This window comes from Syngnathoides biaculeatus, chromosome 4 (assembly GCF_019802595.1).
Source record: "Syngnathoides biaculeatus isolate LvHL_M chromosome 4, ASM1980259v1, whole genome shotgun sequence".
In the NCBI taxonomy this organism is placed as follows: domain Eukaryota; kingdom Metazoa; phylum Chordata; class Actinopteri; order Syngnathiformes; family Syngnathidae; genus Syngnathoides; species Syngnathoides biaculeatus.
The window spans coordinates 417,178-444,115 of record NC_084643.1 but is presented as its reverse complement, the minus strand read 5'-3'; the positions used below and the strand labels follow the sequence as shown (position 1 = coordinate 444,115).

The 26,938-nt window shown below is 43.7% G+C and overlaps 4 protein-coding genes across 18 annotated transcripts; 2 read left to right on the top strand and 2 right to left on the bottom strand.

The window, feature by feature from the left end:
• The first annotated feature begins 877 nt into the window (after positions 1 to 877).
• Positions 878 to 5,192, top strand: eif4ebp1 (eukaryotic translation initiation factor 4E binding protein 1). 3 transcript variants are annotated; one of them, XM_061818394.1, is made up of 4 exons: positions 878 to 1,136; positions 1,201 to 1,380; positions 3,320 to 3,508; positions 4,885 to 5,192. In XM_061818394.1, the coding sequence occupies exons 2-4, from the start codon at positions 1,245 to 1,247 to the stop codon at positions 4,914 to 4,916; spliced, it is 357 nt and encodes a 118-aa protein (XP_061674378.1). In that variant the 5' UTR covers positions 878 to 1,136; positions 1,201 to 1,244; the 3' UTR covers positions 4,917 to 5,192. The 3 variants fall into 3 exon arrangements, with proteins under 3 accessions (XP_061674378.1, XP_061674377.1, XP_061674376.1); XM_061818393.1 differs by having other exon boundaries at positions 879 to 1,136; positions 1,245 to 1,380; positions 4,885 to 5,191; XM_061818392.1 differs by having other exon boundaries at positions 881 to 1,136; positions 1,242 to 1,380; positions 4,885 to 5,190.
• A 1,732-nt stretch (positions 5,193 to 6,924) lies between these two features.
• spaw (southpaw) lies at positions 6,925 to 17,105 on the bottom strand. 6 transcript variants are annotated; one of them, XM_061817094.1, is made up of 8 exons: positions 16,597 to 17,103; positions 16,390 to 16,502; positions 15,807 to 15,985; positions 13,705 to 13,852; positions 13,505 to 13,620; positions 12,049 to 12,148; positions 10,954 to 11,007; positions 9,593 to 9,944 (listed from the first exon to the last, which is right to left on the bottom strand). In XM_061817094.1, exons 1-7 carry the CDS (start codon positions 16,814 to 16,816, stop codon positions 10,963 to 10,965), a joined length of 921 nt encoding a protein of 306 aa, XP_061673078.1. In that variant the 5' UTR covers positions 16,817 to 17,103; the 3' UTR covers positions 9,593 to 9,944; positions 10,954 to 10,962. The 6 variants fall into 6 exon arrangements, with proteins under 6 accessions (XP_061673075.1, XP_061673074.1, XP_061673078.1 ...); XM_061817093.1 differs by lacking the exon at positions 10,954 to 11,007 and having other exon boundaries at positions 15,807 to 15,982; positions 16,597 to 17,105; XM_061817092.1 differs by lacking the exon at positions 10,954 to 11,007 and having other exon boundaries at positions 16,597 to 17,104.
• Positions 17,106 to 17,849: 744 nt separating this feature from the next.
• tcn2 (transcobalamin II) lies at positions 17,850 to 22,523 on the bottom strand. 2 transcript variants are annotated; one of them, XM_061817097.1, is made up of 10 exons: positions 22,449 to 22,523; positions 22,169 to 22,233; positions 20,997 to 21,186; positions 20,743 to 20,912; positions 20,277 to 20,429; positions 19,974 to 20,167; positions 18,536 to 18,710; positions 18,285 to 18,465; positions 18,083 to 18,201; positions 17,850 to 18,002 (listed from the first exon to the last, which is right to left on the bottom strand). In XM_061817097.1, exons 2-10 carry the CDS (start codon positions 22,221 to 22,223, stop codon positions 17,941 to 17,943), a joined length of 1,299 nt encoding a protein of 432 aa, XP_061673081.1. In that variant the 5' UTR covers positions 22,224 to 22,233; positions 22,449 to 22,523; the 3' UTR covers positions 17,850 to 17,940. The 2 variants fall into 2 exon arrangements, with proteins under 2 accessions (XP_061673081.1, XP_061673080.1); XM_061817096.1 differs by having other exon boundaries at positions 22,420 to 22,470.
• Positions 22,524 to 22,663: 140 nt separating this feature from the next.
• Positions 22,664 to 26,436, top strand: ccdc117 (coiled-coil domain containing 117). 7 transcript variants are annotated; one of them, XM_061817105.1, is made up of 6 exons: positions 22,664 to 22,913; positions 23,413 to 23,529; positions 23,612 to 23,659; positions 23,739 to 24,002; positions 25,892 to 26,032; positions 26,137 to 26,436. In XM_061817105.1, the coding sequence occupies exons 2-6, from the start codon at positions 23,435 to 23,437 to the stop codon at positions 26,360 to 26,362; spliced, it is 774 nt and encodes a 257-aa protein (XP_061673089.1). In that variant the 5' UTR covers positions 22,664 to 22,913; positions 23,413 to 23,434; the 3' UTR covers positions 26,363 to 26,436. The 7 variants fall into 7 exon arrangements, with proteins under 7 accessions (XP_061673089.1, XP_061673085.1, XP_061673086.1 ...); XM_061817101.1 differs by having other exon boundaries at positions 23,609 to 23,659; XM_061817102.1 differs by having other exon boundaries at positions 23,410 to 23,529; positions 23,609 to 23,659.
• The last annotated feature ends 502 nt before the right edge of the window (positions 26,437 to 26,938 follow it).

The following is a 26,938-nucleotide window of genomic DNA, read 5'->3' as shown; positions in this document are numbered from 1 at the left end:
TGACACTTAAAGTTTGTTTGTAAAGGTTTTTTTTTTTTCTGATGAGCTTAATTCACTTGAACAAAGTTTTGTTTACGGTGGTTGCTGCACGCCATTCACTCTGCTTTACCTTTATAGGCCGGCGGTTTTTCACGGAAAAGCGATGTAAATATTTTCGGAAACTTCATCAGTGCAAGGCAGGCAAGACAACACATTTTCTGTGAATTTTTTTTGATGAATTTCGTAATACAGAACTCTGCAAATTGAATTTGATTTTCAAATGCAAGGAAATGAGTTTCAATTTTCTGTCTGAAATCGGACGTCGCATTTAGCATGTATTTTGCCATTGCAAGTCCTTATTTCCAAAAAATATATCTAACTGATTGACATAAAATGTAATGTTTTATGACAAAAAATGCTTAGTCTTTTGCAATGTTATGATGATAGTGCTTCACAGTATATTTTGGGAAATCGGGCCCGAGCTAATATGCTATGTTTCTTGGTAATACATAAAAATCATTGAAAAACTTTGTGTTTTTTCCCTCCGTTATAGTCACATATAATTTGCTTCGGTATGTTTTAGGATTTTTTTGCTCTTAATAAAGATTTTTTTTTGCTTGGTAGTCATGGTGACATGTCTTTCCTTTGCACTTAGCCCTTTTTTGTCACACCAAATCGAATTAAAAATCCTTCATGTTACCAGAAATGAAAAAAATGTCAATAACACACGACCAGTTTTAATTCACCATGCCAAATTTTGAGGGAAAACCCCTGGCATAATCCAACCTAAACTACGCCCTCCACGCGTTTTGGGAGCACCAAGATGGCGGCCGACTGGCTTCAACCAATCGACATACCGCTCGATGGCCTGTGGCAGTCCACGCTGACGTCCACTTGGGGGAGCCCTCCGCCTTGCGACTGGTGGAAGTTGGGAATCCTTTCGGGTGTCTCTTCCTCACGTTTTTTTTTTTTTGCATTTCGGCGTGTGTGGAAGGAAGCGGAGGGACGTGTTCGAGACTTTTTGAGCAAAGAAGCTGCTGAAATGTGACTTTATACCCGTTCCAATTGTTTGCACTTTAAGTCGAAGCTCGTGTGTATGCCGACGCACGGCGCGCTGGAGGAAGGAAGTCTGACTATCCTGGTGTAGTTGAGCTAAAGTAGATTTTTTTTATATATATATATACATATAAATATACATCTATATATATTTTTAAGTTGTAGTTGGCTCTATTCCGCTTTGTTTTCAAACGCTTTATTTGAAGAAGATGTCCACCGACTGCCAGCCGAGCAACGCCACGGCCATCCCGTCGAGCAGGACGGTGGCCATCCACGACGCCGAGCACATGCCCCGAGATTACTCCACGACCCCCGGTGGGACCCTCTTCAGCACCACTCCCGGAGGTACGTCCGTGTTTTATCCACCACCTCCGCCGCAACTTCGGTGATTTGTGCGAAATGTGCGTGTTCCAGAATAAACGCGGCGTCTTTGACTTGCGCCTCCAAGGCTGTCACAAGCTATGCTAATGCTAAGATGCTAAACTCTTCGAGAGCCACGTTTGGTCGCGGCAAATGTTTCAAATTGAGCAGCAAACGATTCATCAATTCATTAGGAAATCTTTTCTGGATTTTCAATTTCCCCGCAAAGGCCCAATAAAGTTCTCTTCTATTCTCTCCGAGTGGAAAGAAAAGCAGTCCAAGAACAAAAAAAAATTGGACTGCATTAGTAAATGAAATCAAATATAATGTACTATGTTTTGAGTGTTGTATACTCATAATGTGAAAATGATGTAGTGGCTTTGTTAGTTGGTGTGACCTTCCTTCTGCTCATTGAGTTATCCGTCGGAATGCACATCTGGCGTTTTAAATAAAATTAATCCTATCCATATATTTAGACATTATAGCATGTTTTATTTCCTTCGGAATATTCTTGATTTATGAACAAACATGATCAGCTTCCTAACAAACGGTTGCCCGTTTGGTTGTATTTTACTCCAAGAATTCATTGCAAATTTAGAGAGGATTTTTAAGTTTTTTTTGTTTTTTTCAAGTTTATTTCGGCGGCAGGATGGATCATCATTACAAGTGACTTTGATGAACCCCAAATATATTAAGGTGGGAGCATATGTGCAAATCTTCCAGGGACTCAAATAAATGCCCGTCAAATATCAAAGCACATTGTGTCCATTTTTAGTCTTTTATTTCCTAGATAGGTGGCACGATGTATCATCTGATAAAGCCTCGGCCTCACAGTTCTAAGGACCCGGGTTCAATCCCGGACCCGCCTGTATGTTCTCCCCGTGCTTGCATGGGTTTTTTCAGGTGGGGATTCCGGTTTCCTCCCACATCCCAAAAACATGCAACATTAATTGGACACTCTAAAATTGCCCATAGGTGTGATTGTGAGTGCAGCCGTTTGTCTCGATGTGCCCTCCGATTGATTGATTGGCTGGCGATCATTTCAGGGTATACCCTGTTTCCTCCCCGTTGACAGCTGGGATAGGCTCACGCACTCCCCGCGACCCTTGTGAGGATAAGCTGCAAAGAAAATGAAGAAGAAAAATCTTTTTTTTTTTAAATACAGTTATCTTCATTAGGGTTCACGAATTGAGTGACCTTTTCCAGCGGATTTTATTTATTTTTTTTTTTTATGGGAGGAGGGGTACCCCATGGACTGGTCACAAGCCTACTGAGGTATTTTCAAATGTTCTATTAAATTATCAAGCGTGTGTCAAACTCAAGGCCCGGGGGGCAGATCCGGCCCGACGCATGATTTTATGTGGCCCACGAAGCCAAATCTAGAGTGTCAATTTCCATGATTCTTGTATAAAAAAAAAAAAAAATCTGTACCAAAATTTCAAATTGTCACATCTAATAAATGGTAAAGTTGAGATATTACAAGCATTTTTGTGTTACAAAATTTGAATAGTTGAAAAACACATTACTCGTGATTTCTGATTCCAAAACATGGTCATAAATTGATGTAGTTATGATGAGATGATTATTTTTTTTTTTTTATTTTTTTTTTTTTTTCCCCACAGTCATAACGGCCCTCTGAGGGAAACCGGAACAACAATATGGTCCGCGAGAAAAATGAATTTGACACCCCTGGTGTTTGGCAACACTACATAGAAAGTGCGCAGATATTCGAACCCCAAACCTCACAACTGTAAGGCGCGAGTCTACAGTGCTGCCGCTGTCTTTATGTATAAAATTAACATTTAATTGATGACTTTTGATGCCCCAGTGTAGATATTAACATCCAGTGCTGTATATACAGTAAATGTCAATTTTCGGCATATCTGATAAACCTGTAAAAAAAAAAAATGTCTCCGCCCACAAGGTACGAGAATTATCTACGACCGAAAATTCCTGCTGGGGTGCCGCAGCTCCCCTCTGGCCAAGACTCCTCCACAAGGTCTTCCAGACATTCCCGGTGTGACGAGTCCTCCGTCCGCAGGAGCCAACGAGAAGAAGGCCGCCGATGGCGAGTTACCGAACAACAACGCCGCGGCGGCTTGCAACACTACCGGTAAGGTCGAAGACGACGTCCGGCTTCAATTTTACCGAACCTTTGCACGAGCGTGACTTTTTCATTCAGATAGTTTTGGATTTATGGACGAGAACTGCTTTTAATCCAAATATGTACTGTAAATAGTTTTTCCATGCACTTGTGTACAAATCTATATTACGTAGCAGCGGCAACTACTACTTAAATCGCCTTTATATCCAAAATAAACAATCGTTCATGTGAAATCGTAAAAAAAATAATAATAAGAAGAATTACCGTATTTTCCGGCCGACATGGCCCACCCGAAGCCTCGCCCAGTACTTTTGTAAAGGAAATACCATTTGGTACATCCATAAACGATAGATAGATATTTACAAAAAAAACGGTATGCAGAGTTTTAAAAGTTTTAATAGCTTAGCTTAACATAGCAACAACACGCTAGCGTGAATGGGGCTGGTTAAAAAAAAAAAAAAAACACGGTAGCACAGCATTAACAGGGCTGGTTAAAAAAAAAAAAAAACGGTAAAAATCACAGACAAGGCAGTAACACAGCAGCAACACGCTAGCACAACGTTAACAAGCGCTAACAGGGCCGGTTTTAAAAAAAAAAAAAAAAAACGGTAAAAATCACTGAGACTTGACAGTAACACAGCAGCAGCATTTTACCGTGTCGCTAATGCTGGTGCAGCGCGAACATGGCCGGTTTAAAAAAAAAAAATAATAATAAAAGCATACCCGTAAAAAGCTAGCACAGCGCTAACGCTAGAGAGCGCGCTAACAGGGCCGGTTTAAAAGAAAAAAACTAAAAATCACTGAAACACTGCAGTAACACAGCACCAACACGCTAGCGCGGCGCTAACAGGGCCGGTTTAAAAAAAAAAACATACCGGTGAAAATCACTTAAACATGGCAGGAACACGCTATCGAGCGCTAACAGGGCCGGTAAAAAAAAAAAAAAAAAAAACATGTAAAAATCACTGAGACATGGCAGCAACGCTAGCAAAGCACTAACGCTAGCGAGAGCGCTCACAAGGCCGGTTAAAAAAAAACTGTTAAAAATCATTGAGACAAAACAGTAACACAGAAGGAACACGTTAGCACAGCGCTAATGCTAGCGAGGGCCGGTTTAAAAAAAAAATGTTCAAAATCACAGAGACATGGCAGGAACACGCTAGCACAGCGCTAACGCTAGCAAAAGTGCACAAAGGGCCGTGGAAAAAAAAGACCGGTAAAAATCACCGAGACGCAGCAGCGACACCCTAACGCTAGCGAGCGCGCTAACATGGCCGGTTAAAAAAATAAAATAAAACATAACGGTAAAAATCACTGAGACATGGCAGGAACACGTTAGCAGAGCGCTAATGCTAATCCATCCATCCAAATTGTGTGTTTTTAAGGTGACGACGCACAGTTTGAAATGGACATCTGAGAGGCCTTTCGCGTGAAACGTCCCAACAAGCTGCTGCGAAAAGAAGTTCCAGTCTCGTTAGGTTTTTCTTTTTTGCACCCGGAACAAATTTGTGATTGAAACTAGAAAAACAAGTGTGCCTTCCTCTAATGGCTTCGAGTTGAAAAATGCACAACAAGCTACAAGACAATCGAAATTTCCTTAATAATATTTCCCCGCAATATGCAATCATTCCCGGAGACCTTCAGATGTTGCCTTCAAATCTCCAAGTTACTGTCGTTGAGATTTTTTTTTTTTTTTTTTTTTTTGCATTGTGAATGCGATCTGTCAGTTTTTCCAATGTGACAGCATTAAAGAAATTGCAATTAAATTCAAGAATTGTGTGTTTTTGTGATTTTCCCTACATCTGTTTCACTTCTTTGGTCCCAATCCGCATTTCAGTGGCGTAACAACTCCATAGCTGTGTTTTGGAGCCTGCGAGGTCTCCTGCGCGCGAGTCCTATCAGCAGAATTCTTCGACGACGTCTCCACCATCTGATAAGCTCAATAAGCAACTTGCGAGGGAAAGCAAAGGGCAATACGCAAGCGGGCGGCCGCGACGGACTTGTCAAATTAAGACATGGGCGCCGCATACTTTCTTCACTCAGACGTTGTACTGTTGTTAAACTATGAACGTGTAAATAAGGTTTTTAGTCTGTTCAGGCGGCGGGGCGCGCGCTACTGTGGAGGAAGGACAGGCCGGACTGGAAGTCATCCCGTCAAAGTGGCCAATCCGCACCTGACGGCAGCGCGACTTTGGACTTCTGGTTTAGCTAACCGTCACCCCATGCTTTGAAACCCTCCTTTGAGCCCTTAACCCACATTTTTAAACCTTAACTTGAAACTCGAGCGTAGATTTGTTTCATATACCGTCGATTCGTTTCACATAATAAGGTAGAAAACATTAAATAAATAAATTTCACCCCTCTTTACCCATTACACATTATAATGTGAATCATTTTCACATTATAATGTGAATTGTTTCACGTTATAACCTAGATTCGTTTTACATAATAACGTAGATTCATTACACATAACGTATAAAATATTAAATAGATAAATGTCACTCCCATTAAACATGTGAATTGTTTCACATCACGTAGATTAGTTTTACATAACGTACATTTGTTTCACATAACGTAGATATATTTGAAGTAACGTAGAAAATATAAATATATAAAATGTGAATTGTTTCACATAATAATGTAGAAAATATTAAATAAATAAATGTCACCCCCCTTTACCCATTACACCTTATAATGTGAATCGGTTCACGTTATAACGTAGATTCGTTTTACATAACGTAGATTTATTTCACATAACGTAGAAAATAGTAAATAAATAAATGTCACTCCTTTTTACCCATTACACATTATAATGTGAATCGTTTCACGCTATAACGTAGATTCATTTTACATAATAACGTAGATTCGTTTCACATAACATAGAAAATATTAAATACATGTGACCCCTCTCGAAACGATTCACATTGTAATGTGAAAACGATTCACATTGTAATGTGAAAACGATTCACATTATAATGTGGAATGGGTAAATGAATAAAGGTCAATGGGTAAAGAGGGGTAAAATGTATTTCAAAATCTACATTACGTGAAACAAATGTACGGTATAACAAATATGACAAATATGTGTGCTTCTTATTGACAAGCAGACAAAGTAATGTGAAAACGAATCACATTATAATGTGAAACAATTCACATCGTGTGAAAACGAATCACACTATAACACGTAATTAGCCACATCCATGTTTTAAAACCCTACTCCGAACCCTCACCCCCGTTTTCAAACACTCAATTCAAACCCTAACCCTGTCTCGAACGCCTCATCCCGTTATTTCCACATAGATAGCAATAGCTTCCGTTTTCCCATCCCTTACTTCCATACTTTTCCAGACCTGGAAAAATTCTCCAAACGAAATCCCACACGTGAGCCGGAACCTCGTTTAATAAAGCGGCCCACTCGGGTGAAAATATAGGTTTAATAATAAATTTGCGATATTTTATGTACAAAATCTACAGTAGAGTTCGTTAAATAGATGAACATTTCCGGAATAAAGAGCATCTGGATGCTACATGTAAAATATAAATTCTTTGCTGGAGACCAGCTCAGTGACAGCCGCACTCTTCGACGATCATGTCCTCGTGGTGGCGCAGGGTCAAGTCGTCGTTCTCGTAATACAACATGGACAGGGGGCCGAGGCGGGTCGGCACGCAGGACGGGCACCCGACCCGGTCCGGGTGGTGGTACTTCAAAAGGCTCTGCAACGACGACAACGACGAAAATGAGACAAAAAAACACCGTCGGCGTTCGCCGTCCTCGACCCGATCAAATCGTCTTACCTGCATGTAGGCGTGGTTGGTGGGGTTGAAGGAGTCGTCCAGCGGCGTGGGACACGCCCCCTCGCAGCGGTAAGCGTTGAACCGTTTCGGATGCACGATCCACTCGTCCCAGCCGATGAGGTCGAAGTCCACCCACATGTCCACTTTGCGACAGCGGGGGGCTTGCGCGCGCGGGGTGGGCGCGGGGCCGGCCGCCGCCATGTCCATCCTGTTCCTTTTGTGGCGCCGACTCTGGCCCTCGGCGCCGCTACGCTCCGCGGTGACGTACTTGGAGTTTTCCACCGCGTGGATGAGGCTGTACGGCGAACGATCGTCCCGGGCGGCGTCGTGCTTAAAAAATATCACCATTATTGCCCGAACTGCGGCCGGACGACTTTGCCTTCTTGGATTCTGGAAGACGACCTTGCTGGGGATCTCCTCGTAATCCCCGGAACCGCTCCCGGGCTCGGGTTCGGGCTCTCCCGAGGCCTCCGGGCCCGAAAGTCCATCACCTCGATTGAGCCGGTACCTCAGAAGAGCGGTCACGTTGAAAAGCTTCCACGGAGACTCGCCGGCTGAGGCGCTGACGCTCCCCAGGAGGAGACGCTCGTCCCGGCACGACGGGGCCTCCTCGCGCCGGCACTTTCGGGAGTGATACAAATCCACGACGACCCGCTCGTAGGAATTCTGGGACGGCAGGCGGATGCGCAGCTCCGCTCGCTGGAGTCTGTCGCTGGCGGAAATGGACGACGTGTCAAATGAAACCGTCCATCTGTCACCCGCTTGGTGGATCCCTGGACAAAAAAAAAAAAAATAGGAGTCGAGATGTCAACTGACAGGGAGTGCGGAAAGCGATTTCAGCATTTTTGGACACTTTGATATCCACATTGAAGTCCATGTGTGAGGGGCACTCAAAAGGTCATGACCCCAATTTCATTTTCCCTACTAATAGATGTTACCCAAAAAAAAATGTAAGCGTGTCCTCTCCTGCTCAACCAATCAGAAACAGAGAGCTTTGGTTGGATTTCTTGCTTCGGAAGGCAAAGCAAGACTACGGAATCTGCGTTATGTAAAACAAATCTACCTTATAATGCGAAACATTTCACATTATAATGTCGTTAATTACACGTTATAATGTGAATCGTTTACCATTATAACGTAGATTCGTTTTACTTAACGTAGATTTGTTTCACATAATAACGTAAAAAATAGCAAATAATTTTCACCCCTGTTTACCCATTACACTTTATAATGTGAATCATTTTCACATAATGTGAATTGTAACCACATTATAATGTGAAACAATTCACATTACAATGTGAATCGTTTCACGTTATAACGTAGATTCGTTTCACATTATAATGCGGTTAATTACAGGTTATAATGTGAATCGTTTCCCATTATAACGTAGATTCGTTTTACTTAACGTAGATTTGTTTCACATAACGTAGAAAATAGCAAATAATTTTCCCCCTTCTTTACCCATTACAGATAATGTGAATCGGTTTACATTATAATGTGAATCGTTTACCATTATAACGTAGATTCGTTTTACTTAACATAGAATTGTCTCACATAATAACGTAGAAAATAGCAAATAATTTTCCCCCTTCTTTACCCATTACACATAATGTGAATCGTTTCACGTTAGAACGTAGATTCGTTTCACATAATGTAGAAAATATTAAATACATTTTTAATTTCTTACTAGTAAGACTCATGTGTCAGTCTTTCCACAAGTACACGGCCATGTCTAACTAGTGACAAAGAGGATACTAGTACACTACATGAATTTTAAGCTCTCAAATCGACTCAATTTCATTTATATACCGCATTACAACCACAACTGAAACCAAAGTGCCGTACGCAGACAATATCATAGATATATATAGATGATATTGAAAGAAATTGTAAACAGCTTTCAACGGCAGAGGCGGACTCAGTGAGGCGACGAGCGGATTCTTGGACAAATGTCAAAACGTAGGGTTGGGGAGGGGGGGGGCGTGCGAGGTGGGAGGCCGAACAGGACAGGATGTGTATTCAACCCCCCCTGCGCAAGGCCGTCTGGGGGCTAATATACACACCCTCGCACATAAAACGGACGAAGCCTTTAAAGTGGAATAAGCATTTTGACACTTGGCTGGGCTGTTAAAAAAAAAGGGCAGGGGGGGGGTCAGATCATAGATAACAGTAGTTAGACATCTACAGGAGAATGTAGGAGCAAATACAAGAAAATTTCTCACCTTTCGCAACCAGACTGAGGATGGAGTCGGACTCTTGCCCGGGACGAGCGCCACCGGGGCGGACATCGGCCGCCCGGAACGAGCGATACAGCTCCATCATGTACAGAGGGAGGCGGCCGCGAGGGCGGAGGGAGACGTCGGACGGCGCCGGACTCGCGCCGGACTCGGGCCTCTGCGTAGACAAGGCCAGGCCAAAACAGGACCAAAAAAGCACATAGAAAAGCATCATAGAGTGGCACGGCAAGACGTTAAGGTCTTCTTCTGCCTTCCTTCCTTCTTTCCTTCCGTTCCTCAGCGGCTCTGAGGGTGAAGTGATGTGCGGACGGGACACCGGACGGGCCCCTTTATAGCAGACAGCTGCCCTTTGATGACCTCTGACCACACCAGGCATCCCAATCAGGCCTCTGATCACCAGAGCACATCAGGAACTGCAAACGGGGAAGAAAAAAAAACCCAAAACGCACCATGTAGCCAAGGTCATTGTTCTGTCATCAGACTGCGCTGACCTTTTATCTTCACTCAAAATAATCTTAATCCTCTGGACGTTCAGTAATCGGCTGGCAGCTAGCACCTAACGCTAGCGCAGCAGGGCCGGTTAAAAAAAAAAAAAAACATACCGGTAAAAATGAATGAGACAAGGAAGCAACACGCTCGCGCAGCAGTAATGGGGCCCGTTAAAAAAAAAAAACAAAAAAAAAACATACCGGTAAAAATCACTGAGATGCACCAGTAACACAGCAGCAACATGCTAGCACAGCACTAACGCTAGCGCAACGCTAATGGTGCCGGTTAAAAAAAAATAAAAAATACCAGTAGAAATGACTGAGACACGGCAGCAACACGCTAGCACATCGCTAACGCTAGCGAAGCGGTAACGGGGCCGGTTAGAAAAAAAAAAAAAACACGATGTAGCCAAGGTCATTGTCCCATCATGCTGCGCTGATCTTTTATCTTCACTCAAAATAATCTTAATCATCTGGACGTCCACGAATCGGATATCAGCTAACACCTAATGCTAGCGCAGCGCTAACAGGGCCGGTTAAAAAAACAAACAAACATACTGGTAAAAATGACTGAGACAAGGCAGCAACATGCTAGCACAGCGCCATCGCAGCGCTAACCCAGTTGGTTAAAAAAAAAAAAACATCGGTAAAAATGACTGTGACATGGCAGCAACATACTAGCACAGCGCTAACGCTATGGCAGCGGTAACGGGGCCTGTCAAAAAAAAAAAAAAAAACATACCGGTAAAAAAAACAGACACGGCAGCAACAAACTAGCACAGCGCTAACGCAACAGTAACAGGGCCGGTTAAAAAAAAAAAAAAAAAAAACATACCGGTAAAAATCACTGAGATGCAGCACCAACACGGTAGCACATCGCTAACTAGGTCTGTTTAAAAAAAAAAAAAAAAAAAAAAAAAAAAAAAAAACATACCGGTAAAAATCATTTAGAGGCAGCAGCAACATGGTAGCACAGCGCTAACGGGGCCTGTTAAAAAAAAAAAAAAAAATCACTGAGACACAGCAGCAACACGCTAGCACAGTGCTAAGGCTAGCGCAGTGCTAACGGGGTTAAAAAAAACAATGGTAAAAATTTAGCATTAACACATCAACGCTAAGTGAAAGACCACCATGGCTAGAAATAAAAAGAAATACTTTATTTAGACGAGCATCCAGGAATGTATTAAAAACACAAAGCATATCTCAAATTCAACCACATGGCTGCAAATATACAAGTTAAACTATCCATCCATCCATCCACTTTCTTTGGCGCTTATCCTCACAGGGAATGCTAGAGCCTATCCCAGCTGTCAACGGGCAGGAGGCGGGGTAACACCCTGAACTGGTCGCCAGCCAATCGCATAGAGACAAACACTCACAATCACACCTAGGGGCAATTTAATGTTATGTGTTTTTGGGATGTGGGAGGAAACCCGCGCAGGCACGGGGGGAGAACATGCAAACGGCACACATGGGGCCGGGATTGAATCCGGGACCTCAGAAGTGTGAGGCCAACGCTTTCCAGCTGTTCCACCGTGTCAAAATATGTCTTTATAAAAATAATAATGCAGTTGACACTATCGGAGGTGTTTGAAGCACACTGTCGCAGTCAATCATGCATTCGTAGTTTATACTTTTACAGTTTATACTTTTTATTATAATTAGATATTAAAGGCATTATTTTGACACAGCTCTTTAATTGGATCTTATTGGAGTGAGTACGTGTGTGTATCCAATTAAATCTCCAGTGACTGTAACAGAACAAACATTTAAATAAAAACCGTGAGCTTCAAAGGGTGCGGTCCAAGACCAACAACATCAAGTGGACTATTGACTGATCCCCTTCAACTTGGGTCTCTGCTCGGATTCAAGACTCGCTCTTCATAAATCCTTGAAGAAATCTTTCACCTGCGGAAGGGTGGCGAAAAAGACGCAATCATGTTATCAGTGAAAACGACGCACTATGTGATTCCTATGGACAAATGGCGCCATCTGGTGGCGAACACATGCACAGCAGCAGTCATCCCACCTGTCGCATGATGTTCTCCTGCGCTGTTGGGTCGCTCTCAAACTCCTGGCTGGCGTCCACCGCCAACACGGGAAGGTTTTTCAAAGACTCAAAATGGATCCTGAGAGAGGACAGTGGGGACACTTTACACTCTCACATATTTTTGGTCGGACAAAAATTCGCCCTTCACAAAGTTTATGTTCAGCTCTGTCAAAGAAGTTGAAATTAACCGGAATTTCCGACCAAAAAGATGCAATTTTTTTTCCACACGCTTTCAACCCTGCGGTTTATGCGGCTAATTTGTGCACACGAGCGGAAAAGAGTGAGACCAGTGGAATGTATGTGACTTTCGCCGGTGTTTTTTTTTTTTTAACCGGCCCTGTTAGCGCTGCGCTAGCGTTAGCACTGTGCTAGCGTGTTGCTGCTGTGTTACTGCCGTGTCTCAGATTTTTACCGGTATGTTTTTTTTTACTGTTAGCGCTGTACTAGCATTAGCGCTGTGTGCTAGTGTGTTGCTGCTGTGTCTCAGTAATTTTTACCGGTATTTTTTTCTGGTCCTGCTAGCGTTGTGCTACCGTGTTGCTGTTGTGTAACTGCCATGTCTCGGTGATTTTTCCGGTATGTTTTTCTTAACATGCCCTATTAGCGTTGCGCTAGCATTAGCGTGTTGCTGCTGTGTTATTGCCGTTTCTCAGTGATTTTTATTGATATTTTTATTATTACTGGTCCTGTTAGCGGTATGTTTTTTTTTACTGGTCCTGTTAGTGCTCCGCTAGCGTTAGCGCTGTGCTCGCGTGTTGCTGCTGTGTCTTAGTGATTTTTACCGTTTTTTTTTTTGTTTTTTTTTAACCGGCCCTGTTAGCTTTAGTGCTGTGCTTGCATGTTGCTGCTGTGTTACTTCTGTGTCTCAGTGATTTTTACCGGCATGTTTTTTTTTAACCCGCCCTATTAGCGCCACGTTATCGTGTTACTGCTGTGTTACTGCAGTGTCTCGGTGATTTAGTTTTTTTTTTTTTTTTTAATTAACCAGCCCTGTTAGTGCGGCTGTTTTTTTTTTTTACCCGCCCTGTTCGTGCTATCATGTTATTTTGTTATGTTAACCTAAGCTAAGGTATTGAAACTTTGAAAATTCTTTCAGTGGCGGCTAGCGTTAGCGTGACGCTAGCATTAAACTTTTTTTGTTTGTAAATACCTCGTGTTTCAATGTGGGCACTTACGGCTTTTACACGGCTACGGCCTACGTATCTACCAAATGGTATTTCCCTTAAAAATGTTCTGGGTGAGGCTTATAATCAGGTGCGCTCTGTGGGCCGGAAATCACATTAATTGCAATTAATACTAATTATTAAGTTTATGAATTGTGTGTTACAATTAAAGTACTTGAATCATCATTACTTTACTTTTTGTTTGAATATGTCATGAAAATGTTTTTCAATTTTGTGAAAAAAATGGTCTATTCGCACTGGTTGACACTCACTCAGTGTTTTTCTCCACAAGCCACCTCTCATGCTGCTCGTGTAACTTTTGGAGATAGTCCAGCTGCACGTTCTCCTCCTCGGGCCTCCCTCGTCGCTGCAGGCGCTCCATACATTTCTGACAAATACACGTTCGTCGTGACTTCCACGCTTGAAAGTGCACAAACTTGATACTTTAAAGGACCCCAGAACTGGTGCAGACCTCAGGAGGCGCTTTGAGATAGATGATGCCTTCAAGCGCCACCTGGTGTCCAAACTGTTCCACCAGGAGCGAGTGCCAGTCCTGGTAGACGGCCCACTCAGTCGAGTTGATGCATCCCAGCTCGAACATGTTCAGGGCGAAGATGTATCTGGCGGGGGAAAAAGTGGAGGTATCATATTTAATGGTCGAATCCAGAAAACATGAAACTTGGAAAAATTTGACATAAAAATAAGCCAAAATGCACAACTCCAATGAAAAAGTCGATGAAACTACAAATGGATTGAGGAATTTTGTTAAATCACAAGTTACAGATGCATTTAATTTATAAGAACAATACATTTGCATAAATAGTAATCTGTTTGTCTCCATGTGCCCTGCGATTGGCTGGTGACCAGTTCAGGAAGTTACGTGCCTCCTTTCCCGTTGAGAGCTGGAACCCTTGTGAGGATAAGGAGCTAGGAAAATGGATGGATGGCAAAGTTGCTTTTTGTACAGCCTTCATGATGCCTCCTGCCTGTTGACAGCTGGGATAAGCTCCAAGACTCCAACAACCCTCATGAGGATAAGCGGTTAAGAAAATGGATGGATAGATATATGAACAGTTATTATTGAAACTGCATTATATTATGGTTGGTTGCAATAACACTTTTTAGAAAAAAAAACATTTCTCACTTTTGATGAACATTTTCTGCATCCTTCACCTCTTTTACACCTGTTATAACTGTTGACTACAACTGCCACCTGCGAGGAGATGACAACCCAGCGTGGGAGAAGAGAAGAGGAGGAAGTGAGAGCAGGAAGAGCAACGCTCTTGTTGTTGTTGTTGTTGAAAAATGTTCTCTGGGTGAACATTTTTAGCACCAAAATTACAAATACATGACTTTTTCAGTGATTAGCGAAGGTTGGATTCCACAGACAAAAAAATGCATATACCGTAATTTCCGGCCTATAAACTGACTTTTTTCCCACGCTTTAAACCCTAACGGCCGCAAGGGGGCACTCAAGCGGAAAAGGGGAGAGTGAGACTGGTGGAATACATGTGCCGAGGAAGTGACTTTTACCGCCCCTGTTAACGCTGCGCTAGTGTGTTACTGCCGTGTCTCAGTGATTTTCACCGGTATGTTTTATGTTTTTTAAATATCTGTTAGCACGACACTCGCATTAGCATGGCGCTGGCATAACCATTAGCGTGGCGGTGCTAGTGTTACTGTGGTAAGACTAGCCTTAGCGCAGCGGCGCTCCCGTTAAACTCTCTGTGTACCGTCTTTCTTTGTAAATGTGGGCACTTGCGGCTTTTACACAGCTGCGGCGTATGTATGTACCATACCATGTATGTGGTGACCCCTAACGGGACAAGCCGAAAGAAAAAGAAGAAAGAAGGCATATGTATGTACCAAATGGTATTTCCTTTACAAATGTACTCGGTGAGGCTTACAACCAAGTGCGCTCTGTCGGCCGGGAATTACGATAAGTCAGTTTGGGAACATCCCATCCATTTTCTTAGCCGCTTATCCTCACAAGGGCCGTGGGAAGTTTGGGAACAATGAACCACAAATATGGCAGGTATTTGCATGTTAAAGACAGAAAATTAGGAACACGCTGGTTGTGTCATTTTGCTTGGCAACTTTGACCATAATCATTGTGCATGCAGGATTTTGTAGCCATCCATCCAACCATCCATCCATTTTCTCAGCTGCTTATCGTCACGAGGGTCACGGAGCCAATCCCAGCCGACTCTGAACTGGTTGCCAGCAAATCGGAGGGCACATAAAGACAAACGGTCGCACTCACAATCACACCTAGGGGCAATTTAGAGTGTCCGATTAATGTTGCACTTTTTTGGGATGTGAGAGGAAACCAGAGTGCCCGGAGAAAACCCACACAGGCAAGGGGGAGAACATGCAAACTCCACACAGGCGGGGCCGGGATTTAAACCCCCAAATTTATTTGGATAGCGCATTTCATACACACGCTAGCTCAATGTGCTCTACATGATTAAAAGGATTTGAATAATAAGAGATAAAACATTTAGCGTTACGGTTGCAAGCTCACGTTGCGGCCAGCCCGGGCCGGGGAGCACCGGATTTAAGCGTGTCACTGACCTGTCGCTGTAGACAGAGCGCTCGTAAACCTGCACCGGCGTTCCCCGTGAGAGGGGGCGGCGAGCAGGAGGGGGCTGCAGCTGAGTTTTCAGGCGGCTCATGCAGGAGTAAGTCTGGAAGGTGTACGACCAGCGCTGGGGATCGCGGTACATCATGTCCAGCAGGTTGCTCACCGTCTTCTGGGCGGAGGAAGCAGCACGCAAATCACACAAATGAGAGGGCAAATGCAATTCATATTTTTCACGTTTATATTGACCTCCTCCTTACAAAGTTTTGATTCATACATTGCTCATTTGAAGCAGTTTGGAACTGTTACTTTGGTCCAACTTTCCTGATTAAAATGTACACTTTCAGGGATATTTTCTGCTTCCAAATTCCATACACGGTAAATTTCTCAAATTAAAATATATTTCATAATCACTGACTTGCTCTGTCCCCATTTCCCGGCCTATCAAAATCATTACGACATCTTACTTTTCAGCGAATTCAACAGCATTTCAGTTCAGCATTCACAAGCAGTTTCTTGAAGATTTTGTATTGGGGTTGTTGTTGTTGTTGTTGTGAGGATGAGGACGCCACACACCTTTGAGGAGGTGCCGCTGTCGATGTTCTGCCATTTGCTGACAGGTTCAGCAACGACGTGCCAGTCTGGACAAGTTGCCTCCAGGAGTCTCGTAAAGGTTGACTTTCCAACAGCTAGGACGTCAAAAGACACGGGAAACGATTGTTACAACGCTTGGTGTCGCTCAACCCCCCCCCCCCCCCCACTATTCTCAAAGATGGATCTTACCGATGTTTCCCTCAATAGAAACTCTTTTCGGTCCATCTCGGCTTGAAGCCGCTGCACTTGACATTCTTGTAACAGCGGTACTTCCGTTGTGTCTTGCGTTTGGAATTTCGTGGAGGAAGTCGTCGCGTGTCTCGCATCGTCTCCACAGCTGCGCGACCCCTGCCTGCGGTTTGGATTTGGAAAGTCGACTCAAAAGAATGCGCCATTTCAGGAAAACCATTACTAGGCTCGCAAGCGAGAAGACAACACGCGTCAAGTTCAACTACAGCGTTGTCGTCATCGTGAGCTCGAGTCGGCAAGCGGTCATGCTAGCGACAAGACAGTTCATTGCCATCGTTTTCAAAAGTGAACCAAACTAAATATTAAATTACACTTTAGTAGAACTTAAAAGTGCCACTGCGATTAATTATAAATGCTACGAACGCACTTTCGATATGCTAAAGAAATGGGCGAATGAATGGCAAAGATGGCACCGGAAGAGATCAGTTACTTCCGGTATTTTTTTTTATTTTTAAAGAGACTGCTTGGAACGGAAGTACGGAAGCGTATTGCTGTCACACACACAAATTTCCTCTTTTTGGGCTTTTTTTTTTTAACAAATATTTTTGCTTCGGACCTGTTGACGTAATTTTTAAGTTATTTTTTTAAAGTCTTCATTGTAGTTTTTAACGACCAACGATTCTTGTCAAATTGTTTGCCGTGTAAATTACTAAAAATGGCTTCCGAAATTTGCAATACAGTGCTGGTTTCACGCCCCCCCCCCCCAAAAAAAAAGTAGTGGTCTTTCTGCATCCAGCAGAGAGCGCTTCAACTTGCATTAAAATGCATTTCTCCTTACGCAGCAAAGATCAATCTACTCTTTTGGAAATTCCGTGAAATCGTTACATTGTCCAAGTTTATAATGTAATCTGGTCGAAAACGAACCCCACTTTATCCCAAGAACAAGATCAAATCCTAGTGAGGATAAGAGGCTTGGAAAATGGATTGATGGAAACCCAGTAAGATTGCAGAACTTTAGTTATGTTTCTCAATGCAGCGTGAGCAAAAAAAGGTACATTTTTTATTTAAATTGTTGCATGATACACCATCTAAAGCACTTGATTGCTTTTAAAAAAAAAATACATTAGCAGTTTAAAAAAAAAAAAAAAAAAAAAGGTTTCTTAGAAGCAAATGCAAACAAGCATTTGCAATGTTATTCTCCATTTTAAATTCACTCAAGTCTATTAAAAATGTGTCACAATAAAACAATGTAATAACCATTCAAATATTTATTCATCTATACAATTTACATAATTGAACTGGGGGTTTTGTTCCAAACTGATCAGTTGAAAACCACTGGCACCATTAGTAGCTTATGTTTTTGAGTGTAATCTTTTGAGCCACTTTCAGTTTGAAATCACTGATACCTGGGGAAAAAAAAAAAAAAATTGAATATTATGAATAGAATATTAAATATGTCTAGCATGTGTTTTTTTTTTTTTTTAACCTTCAGTGAGACTAGTGCCATCAGAGGAAAGGTGCCAATATCTGCGGTCGCTTTGTCTGGCCCGCTCTCCATTCACCGCACTTAAGAACGGCCCCCACAGGCTCGACTCCATCTCAAACCTGCCACGTGTCATTTTAACATTACATCAAAATTTCATTCCATTAAAAATAAATAAAACGCACAGAATTAAAAATAAACTCACGTGAAGCCAACATTTTTTTCCTGGAGGAGGTTGAGTGCCTCCAGCAGAGAGCTTCCCTTGGGCACATCCAGCGAGTACACGGTGCCCGTCCCACCGGATGTCACCACCTCCACAGTCACTGCCACTTTGGTCTTGCTGGGCAAAACAGCCACCGGGTCAGTGGGCTCGAGAACCAGCGTGTCTGTATGGAGACGTGCACAAAAAGGTGACCGTGCAGACAGCTTTTAAAAAAAAATTAAACAAAACCATACCATCTTCATTGTGGCAATCCTTGCTTTGGACTGCCAAGTAGGATTTCTGCTGCAGAGCCGGCAGGACCTGGGATATGGCCATGGGGTTGTGGTATCTGTTGCCTCTGGCATCCCTCCTCATGGCCTCCATTGAAGGGGCACACTCCCACACCGGGGTGCCCATTGCCAGTAAAGCCTGACCACGACATTCAAGCTAGTAAGGCTTTGGATGATTGGCAAAACAAAAAAGGCAGCACCATCAAGGTTGAATACAAGTGTTAAGACTAGTGTGTGTTAAAAAAAAAAAAAAAAAAAAAAAAAAAAGAGGAGCAATGTGATTTTTGTTCTGGCGGTAGAACAGTGAACCAGCACTACACCCTCGGCAGGATCCTTGAGGGTGCATGGGAGTTCGCCCATCCAGTCTACATGCGTTTTGTGGACTGAGAAGGCATTCGACTGTGTCCCTCAGGGAGTCCGGTAGGGGGTTCCGAACACCCTGATACGAGCTGTTCGGTCCCTGTACGACCGCTGTCAGAGTATGGCCCGCATTGCCGCCAATATGTCAGACTAGTTGAGAGTTGGGACTCCGCCAAGGCTGCCCTTTGTCACTGATTTTTTTTTTTTTTCCCTAACTTATAGACAATTTCTTGGCACAGCCAAGGTGTAGAGGGTGTCCGGTTTGGTGGCCTTAGCATCGCATCTCCCCCAAGTGGAGGAGTTAACCCCATCGTGGGGTCTTGTTCATGAGTGAGGGAAGAATGAAGCGGGAGATCGACAGACGGACCGGTGCAGCGTCTGCAGTGACGCGAACTTTGTATCAGTCCGTTGTGGTAAAGACGGAACTAAGTCCAAAGGCAAAGCTCTCAATTTACCACTCTCTACGTTCCTACCCTCACCTCAGGGCATGAGCTGTGGGTCATGACCGAAAGAACAAGATCCTGGATACAAGCGGCCGAAATTAGTTTTCTTCAGGCTCTCCCTTAGAGATCGGGTGAGAAGCTCAGTGTCGAGCCGCTACTCCTCCGCATTGAGAGGAGCCGGATGAGGTGGCCGGGGCATCCGATTCGGACGCCTCCCTCGTGAAGTGTTCCCGGCATGTCCCACCGGAAAGAGACCCCTGAGGACAACCCAGGACACGCTGAAAAGATGTCTCTCGGCTGGCTTGGGAACACCTCGGGATCCCTCTAGAAGAGCTGGAAGAAGTGGCTGGGGAAAGGGAAGTCCAGGTATCCCTGCTAAAGCTACTTTGCCCACGACCCAACCCGGAAAAGCGGTAGCTAATGGATGGATGAATAATAAATAAAAGCTAAAAATCATTGAAATTGACATGATTTGCCTTCACAGGACGCATTAAAATGTGACTGACTAGATCAGCCCACTGGGGGTCTTGAATTTGTAAGATAACCGCTACGTCACCGTGTTGCCAGACTTCAGAGGGTCCACCATGTCAAATTCTTACTTGTACGGCGAGGCCGGTGCTGAACTCGTTGCCAATATGTCCGTCGGGCCGTTGCGACGCCAAGAACTTCTGCTTGATCTTGCTCAGGGCCGTTTCAAGCTCGGCACCGTTGTGAATATTGCAAGCGGTTTTCTTCGCACCGCAACCGGCATTCTTCACACACTGGAGGGCCATTGCGGCCACGGCGTAAGTATCTATGAAACAGATTTAATAAAACCTATTTCCCCCCCCCACTCTATGGACTCCATTTAATTGAAAATTTCAATTATGGTTAATACCACGACACACAGAGGTTTTACCCACCAATGCTCTCAACGTCCCCATGCTTGAAGTGTTCATTTTCGACGGCCTTGATGAGCTTGTTGACGACATGGTTGTTGACCCTGATGCCGTTCACGCACAGCGCGAGCACACCCAGCGAGTACTGGTAATAGTTGGTCAAAGGGCGTTGATTGACTGTACAGAGGGGAGAAGAAAAACTAGAGTCTCACCTACTGCACCTAAACCGAATCAAAGAACGAAGTTTTAGCACAGACGGCGGTCAACAGCTGACTAGCGCAACAATGCCAATTAGTTTTTAAATTTATTTTGGCTTGTCCCATTAGGAGTCGCTACAGAGCGACATCTCAGATGACCGCTCATATTTGGCACTTTTTAAGCCAGATGCAATCCTCTTGAGAAGAGGCCCCAGTGAGATACGAACCACGACACCCGGTTTACCAAACCACTGAGCTATGGGGCCACTATAATTAGTAAAGGTAAAACATACAGGTAATGTATTCTTTCTCTTGCTCCATTTGCTTCTTGAGGTGCATCAGCAGCGTCTCGCTCTTGTCACCGACCGTGAAAGTGAGCGTGTTGAGGTCATAGCAAGAAGACTTCAAGGCCAGCGCGTATAAGGCCAAGAGGCCAGTCACAGGCTGGTTGCCGGACAGGGAGCTGAAGAACAGACCGCGACACAGCAAGGTTAGGAAGACGTTCAGTTCCACAAGTTGACAAAAACACTAGTTTCTGATAAAATACCTTTGAATGTTATTGTGTACATGAACTGTCAGCCTATTTAAGTGTTCCCCCTCTTTTAAAAGGTTGTGGACTTTCGACAGCCGTAACGCCAGGTGGACACTGGGATTAGGAAGTCTTCCCGGTTCCTCCAGAGAGCGCAGAAGATCTTTATTGAGTGAAAGCACCAGCTCCTGGTTGGATCCAGATGTATCTGGGTTCATAGACGCGCAGAAAAGGTCACGACGTTGATGAAAGTGGCCCCTTAGCCGCAGCTTGCTGACAACGGGAAGGCTCAAAGTGTGGGACAGTTAACTGCTGAATCAGCAGTAACGAGATGAAGCGAGGCATGTGGACTTGGTCTTGCATGCACCATAGTATAAATGTTAAATCTTCTACATTTTCACAAGTGATTGCTTGGAGTCTCAGTTTTTGGGAGGCGACATTGATTCACGAGTGCCATCTTGCACTATTTTAGTGAACGCTCTGGACAATATCTTGATTGCTTTGTTGCTAAATTAAGATAATCACAATTTCAGACAGCAGTGCCGTTTGGGAAATGAGTCACAAATTAGCAGCTCTACAACAATGGCAATCAATCTGAAACTATTGGATACAGCTCTTTGATGGAACCAATTAGGTTGCGGCTGGTTTGTGTAGAACTGTGAATCCAACCATTAGTGTGAAAGTGTGGCACCAGAAATTATCCAATTTCTCTTCATTGGTCTCAAAATCAAGAGCTCTAATTGCTTCTTAAATCCTTACAAGTATATCAGCCTTATATTAAACTAAACAGACCTAGACTTGACAGCGTTAGTACAATCAAACATTTGGACAATTTTTAGAATGAGACAAAAATTCAAATGATAAATGTACTTTTGCAGTGTCTTGAAATGTAATTGAATTTAAAATGCAGTACTAGCCTTGGGAAACAAGGAAATTGCAAAATCTGTGAATATCCTGAGAGGTGAGTCAGCTTGTTTTGATCCTTTCCCGAATTGACACACTTCAGCAAATTGAGTCAAGTTTGAGTGCAGAAGTAAAATTGAATAATTGACTCAAGGTTGCACCAAAAATTATTCTAAGCAACACCCAATAAAGACAGCAGTCATCAAAAAACAATAAATGAGCAGTTAATGCAGTTTTTTTTAATTAAAATACATTCCAAGGTGATCAGCAAAGTAAACAACACTTACCACAAGGAGAAGTTGAGGCCAACCCCAGCAACCCGAAAAGAAGGACGAAATACATCTTGGATTAACTGTAAAAAACACAAGACAGCGGGGGGGGGGGGGGGGGGGGGACCCGAATAAATAAATTCAAAGTATTAACAAGCAGAAAAAAAACAACATGAATGTCCTTCAGTCTATGCATCGGTTAATATTTTCAGTTTAGCGGTCCGCGCTTAAGTGGATCCAATTGACGTTTTAATCAAATCTAACTCTACCCTTTAACAGCGTCGGAGTTGCGTGTTACCTCTTCGGTGATTCCGTCCAAATGTGCCGATCCGCCACTTTTAAGAGCTTCATGCTGTCACGTGACGTGTTATTGCGACGACAAGCAAAAAAAAAAAAAAAAAAAGAAAAGAAAACAAGGGCTATGGGGACAAAGTACCTCCTCGCCCCCTGAAATTCTCCAAATTCTTCCCATAGAGTGTGAATTATTCCCGCTTCAAGGTTTTAACGAATGACGTCGTTTCTTTGCTGTGTCTTACCCTTTGTTGACTTTTGTTAAAGGAACAGAGCGGGGGGTGCTGCTGCTTCGTCAACAACTACAACTCCCATAGTTCCTTGCGCGTTTTCCAGAAGCTTGTGGATTCTTCCGGTGCGTGTTTTTTTTTTTTTTTTTTGCTATCCTCGATTCAGCTCACGGCGAGTTTACTGCGCGTTGAGGGGGGAACCCAACCTTGGACGCTGCTCGCAAGTGTGCTCACCTTATTCGGTTCGTAAGGTTGGACGTGTTTCGTCTTTTATTCGATTGTGTTGATGTGGCGTCGAACGGGGCGGACGCGAGCTCGCCAAAGGCAAACAAAACAACGTTGAGAACGTGATGAAAGGGGGTTGGGCGCCGGGTTGCATCTGGTCGTCCCACCGCGGTCTTATTTTTAGCCACCCCCAAGTTGCTGTTTATCCGCACGATAATGCTGTCATTGTGGGTTATTCTTGTCGTGACGATCGCGGCACATGAGATGAGTGGTGTTGTTTTAATGCGCAGCTGAGGGGAATCACAGTTGGCTCATTGATCACTTTTTTTTTAACTAACATTAAAGTTACATTAGTTACATTTATTAAGTTCTCCATAGTGAAGCGGGGGGTGGGGAAGTTTTTCCCCGATCAAAAATGTCTTCAGTTATCTTTCCACGTTTCATTTCCAATGTTTTTTTATTAAATGCTAATTTCGCCGACCGGATCATCATGCATCACATGGCGCCCCCAAGCAGCCAACTGGGTTTCCCACCAAGCATGTACACCTTCTCGGGCCCCACGAGCCTGCCCGAGTTCGATCTCGGACCTCCGAGTGCAACTGGGCATCTACCAAGTGGTACGCTGTCAAACAAGTGAGGATTAATTTAGTTTGCCTACACTTTTTTTTAACCAGATTGTGGTTATAATTGCAATGTACGCCCTCTGTCGCAGCAGTTGGGAGACACGATGCCTCAGGAAGCACAGGAGGAGAGTTGATGATGAGTACGTAAAAGACAATCTTGCTTAACATTGTTTAGGAGCTTGTTGGAATGATCGCGATACTTTTTTTCAATTTTCTCAGAGGATGTCTTGCCAAAAGGAGGAGATTAACAGCAGAGGCTGAATTGGACATTCCACGCACCGCCACCAGGAGTCTCGACTGGCCCCCTCCAAACAACAGTCCTCCCTCGTGCACCCGACACGTCAGCCATGCTCCTCCACAGCCGTGCCCCCCACCTCGCAATCGGGGTCCGCTGCATTCGTCCTCTCTATCCCGACCTGAGACCGAGAGCTCCTGCATGGAGATCGAGGCGGCTCAGAGGAGGCTGCGGGAGATCGAGAACAGGTATGGCAGGGAAACGGCGTAACTTGAAATGCACGCAGTGCTTCAGACGTGAATTCTTCGCTTTCAAGCCACCGAACACCGCAACAACTCTCATTTCTTAAGATTTAGAATCCATTATTAGTATTTGTGTGTATAAACTATTTAGTAGTTAGAATTTTAAGCACATTTCGTGGGTCCTTTGATGCAAGAAAGTTAGTTTTTGTTGTCGTTTCTAATTTGTAATGTGCAACAACAAAAAAAACATACCATGCTAAATACGTATTTTTATTTTTGGGTGTTCAGAATAATACTAGATTGAAAGCTTTCAATGGGTATTTTTTTTTTTTATTTGATGATGATTTATGAATAATTGATGATTTTGGTCACTATAATCGTGATGTGAAATTTTCTCGTTGTTTCAATTAAGCACCGCCTTATTCTCACATCTGCCGATTCATGGCTGGAATAGATAAAAATAACCGCTCGTGCTAGCTAGCTAGCTAGCTGAGCCTTTTCAGTGTTTTCTCTTTGGACACTGCAGAATTACTCTATACAGCTTCACTTTGCAGCATGGGTCCGTTTAGTTGCACTGCTTAAATGAAATGAGGCTTTTTGTTTTTAACCATTACCAACAGCCACATACCAGGAAGTACCGTAATTTCCAGCCTACAGGGCGCACCTGATTATAAGCCTCACTCAGTACATTTGTAAAGGAAATACCATTTGGTACGTGCATAAGCTGCACCTGAGTAAAAGTCTCAAGTTGAAACACAAGATATTTACAAAGACGTTACACAGAGAGTTTTAATACTTTAGTTTAGCTTACTATAGCAACAACACAGTAGCACGAACAGGGCTGGTTAAAAAACAAAAAAACCTACCGGTTAAAAAAAAAAGAAAAAAACTGCGGCAGCTACACATTAGCAACACGGTAGCACAGCACTAACGGGGCCGGTTTAAAAAAAAAAAAATCATACCTGGATCACAGAGACCCAGCAGTAACACAGCAGCTACATGATAGCGTGGCCTGTTAAAAAAACAAAAAACGTACCGGTAAAAGTTACTGAGACATGGCAGTTATTGTCAGTTCGAACGCCCCCTGGAAAAACCCTGAAATACCATAATGCGCGTGGCGCAAGCAGCTGACCCACCCACGACACGTTTTGTTATTGTCAATTCGAACGCCCCCCGAAAGACATAACATGCGCGCCGCAAGCAGCGCACTTTTGTTATTCCGTATAACGCATTCTCTATGCACAGACATGTCCCAATAGTGACTGTTGTTTTTCTTCTTATCGAGGACTACGGTATTAACCCGCAATCATGGCTTCAAAGAAGGCAAGTTGCTTGTTTAGTTATTCTGCACTTTTGTTAATAAAAAAAAAAAGTTTACAAGCCTGGGGGCCAAGTCATTACAGATAGGGCAATGCACTCCCAGTCTAGCATACTCTACTACTAAAGCATACATTTTAAGCAAAAAAAAAAAATATTGAATTATTTTACTGTATAAAGAATTTAAACTATACATGTATTTCTACTATGCAGTTTATTCTCAGGAAAAGCTAAAAGAATGCTTTAAAAAGCCTATTTTTTTTAAGGCTTGGAACGCATTATTTCTTTTTCCATTCATTGTAATGGGAAACATCGATTCGGTTTTTGAACAAATCACTTCTCAAACCGTTTTGTGGAACGGATTGTGGTCGAGAACCAAGGCATCACTGTATCACACAAAGAACATTGTTAAATTTTATCCACGCCGCGCTTGGTACAGTATTCTTTGTGTACGTTCTGCCACGGCGCCACACGTGGTTTAGCCGCTTAACAACCGGCGGCAAATCTCCCTCGGTAGGCGCTGTGAAGATCAGATGCAGCTTATGCGCGCCTTAAGACTGTGATCGATCATTGAATAGAATAACGCTGGAGGACGACGATGAGGATCTCGATGTGGAGCCAGCCCCAAGAAGGCCGGTGCTGGTCATCTCAGACAGTTTGAAGGAAGGCCTGCAGAGGGGCATCAGCGACATTCTCCCCCACACAGTAGCCCAGTCTGTGTAGGTTCTCCTCTGCTATCCGATTGTTGACCGGAATAGAAAATGAACGCACCTTTGGCGGACGGCGGAATTTACCGATGACTCATGCTGCTCCGTGTGTTTAGGAGCCATTCCTGCATGGAGCTGGTGTTGTGGCGGCCGCCCGAAGACCCGCTCTGTCGCCGGCTCAAAGGCTCCCTACAGAAACAGAGGAAACAACAGACTGTTTTGCGACAGCCCCCCACCCCGTGTCCTTCGCCCACGCCGCACAGCGCACCCCCCGACGCAGGCTGTCCTCTGCGGAACTTCCCAGTCGCAGAAAGCTGCGGGGAGGAGGACATGGAAATGTAAGAGAAGGCGTGGCACGGCCCGGGTGCGTCCAGGTACCCCACGCTTCAGGCTAATTAGGTCACCCGGAAAATGTTGGCATGCGTTGGTAATTTTTGGTTTCATATTTAGAATCCCACACAACTCGCAATATGACTTGTGTCGGAACGTTCACACAGCCCCGCGTCAGGCTCGAGGAATTCAGTTTTACGTCAGCGGTTCAAAGAATTTGCCGAGGCCTGGCAAACGTTACGCTCGTTAACTACAAATGGGGAGCAACCTTTGATTTTTGTCCACTTCTGCAATCATAAATGGGAACATAATTCGTTAGTGTTCGTACATGCCAACGTGGATGGCTTTGTAAAAAAAAAAAAAAACTATGTTGTGATTGAAGGATAATATTTCTATTTTGCTTAACAAGTATGCTATGAGAGCTTCGAAGCGTTTTCGCGTCCTGGAATTTGACCTTTGTACGATTTGCGTTTTCCTATATGTTTGCACCTGTAATGCAATGAGACGTTTACTTTTTGTTTTTCAATAAAATTGTGCTTCATATATTTGCATAAGAGTACCACAGATGCATTATTTGGCTTGAGGATG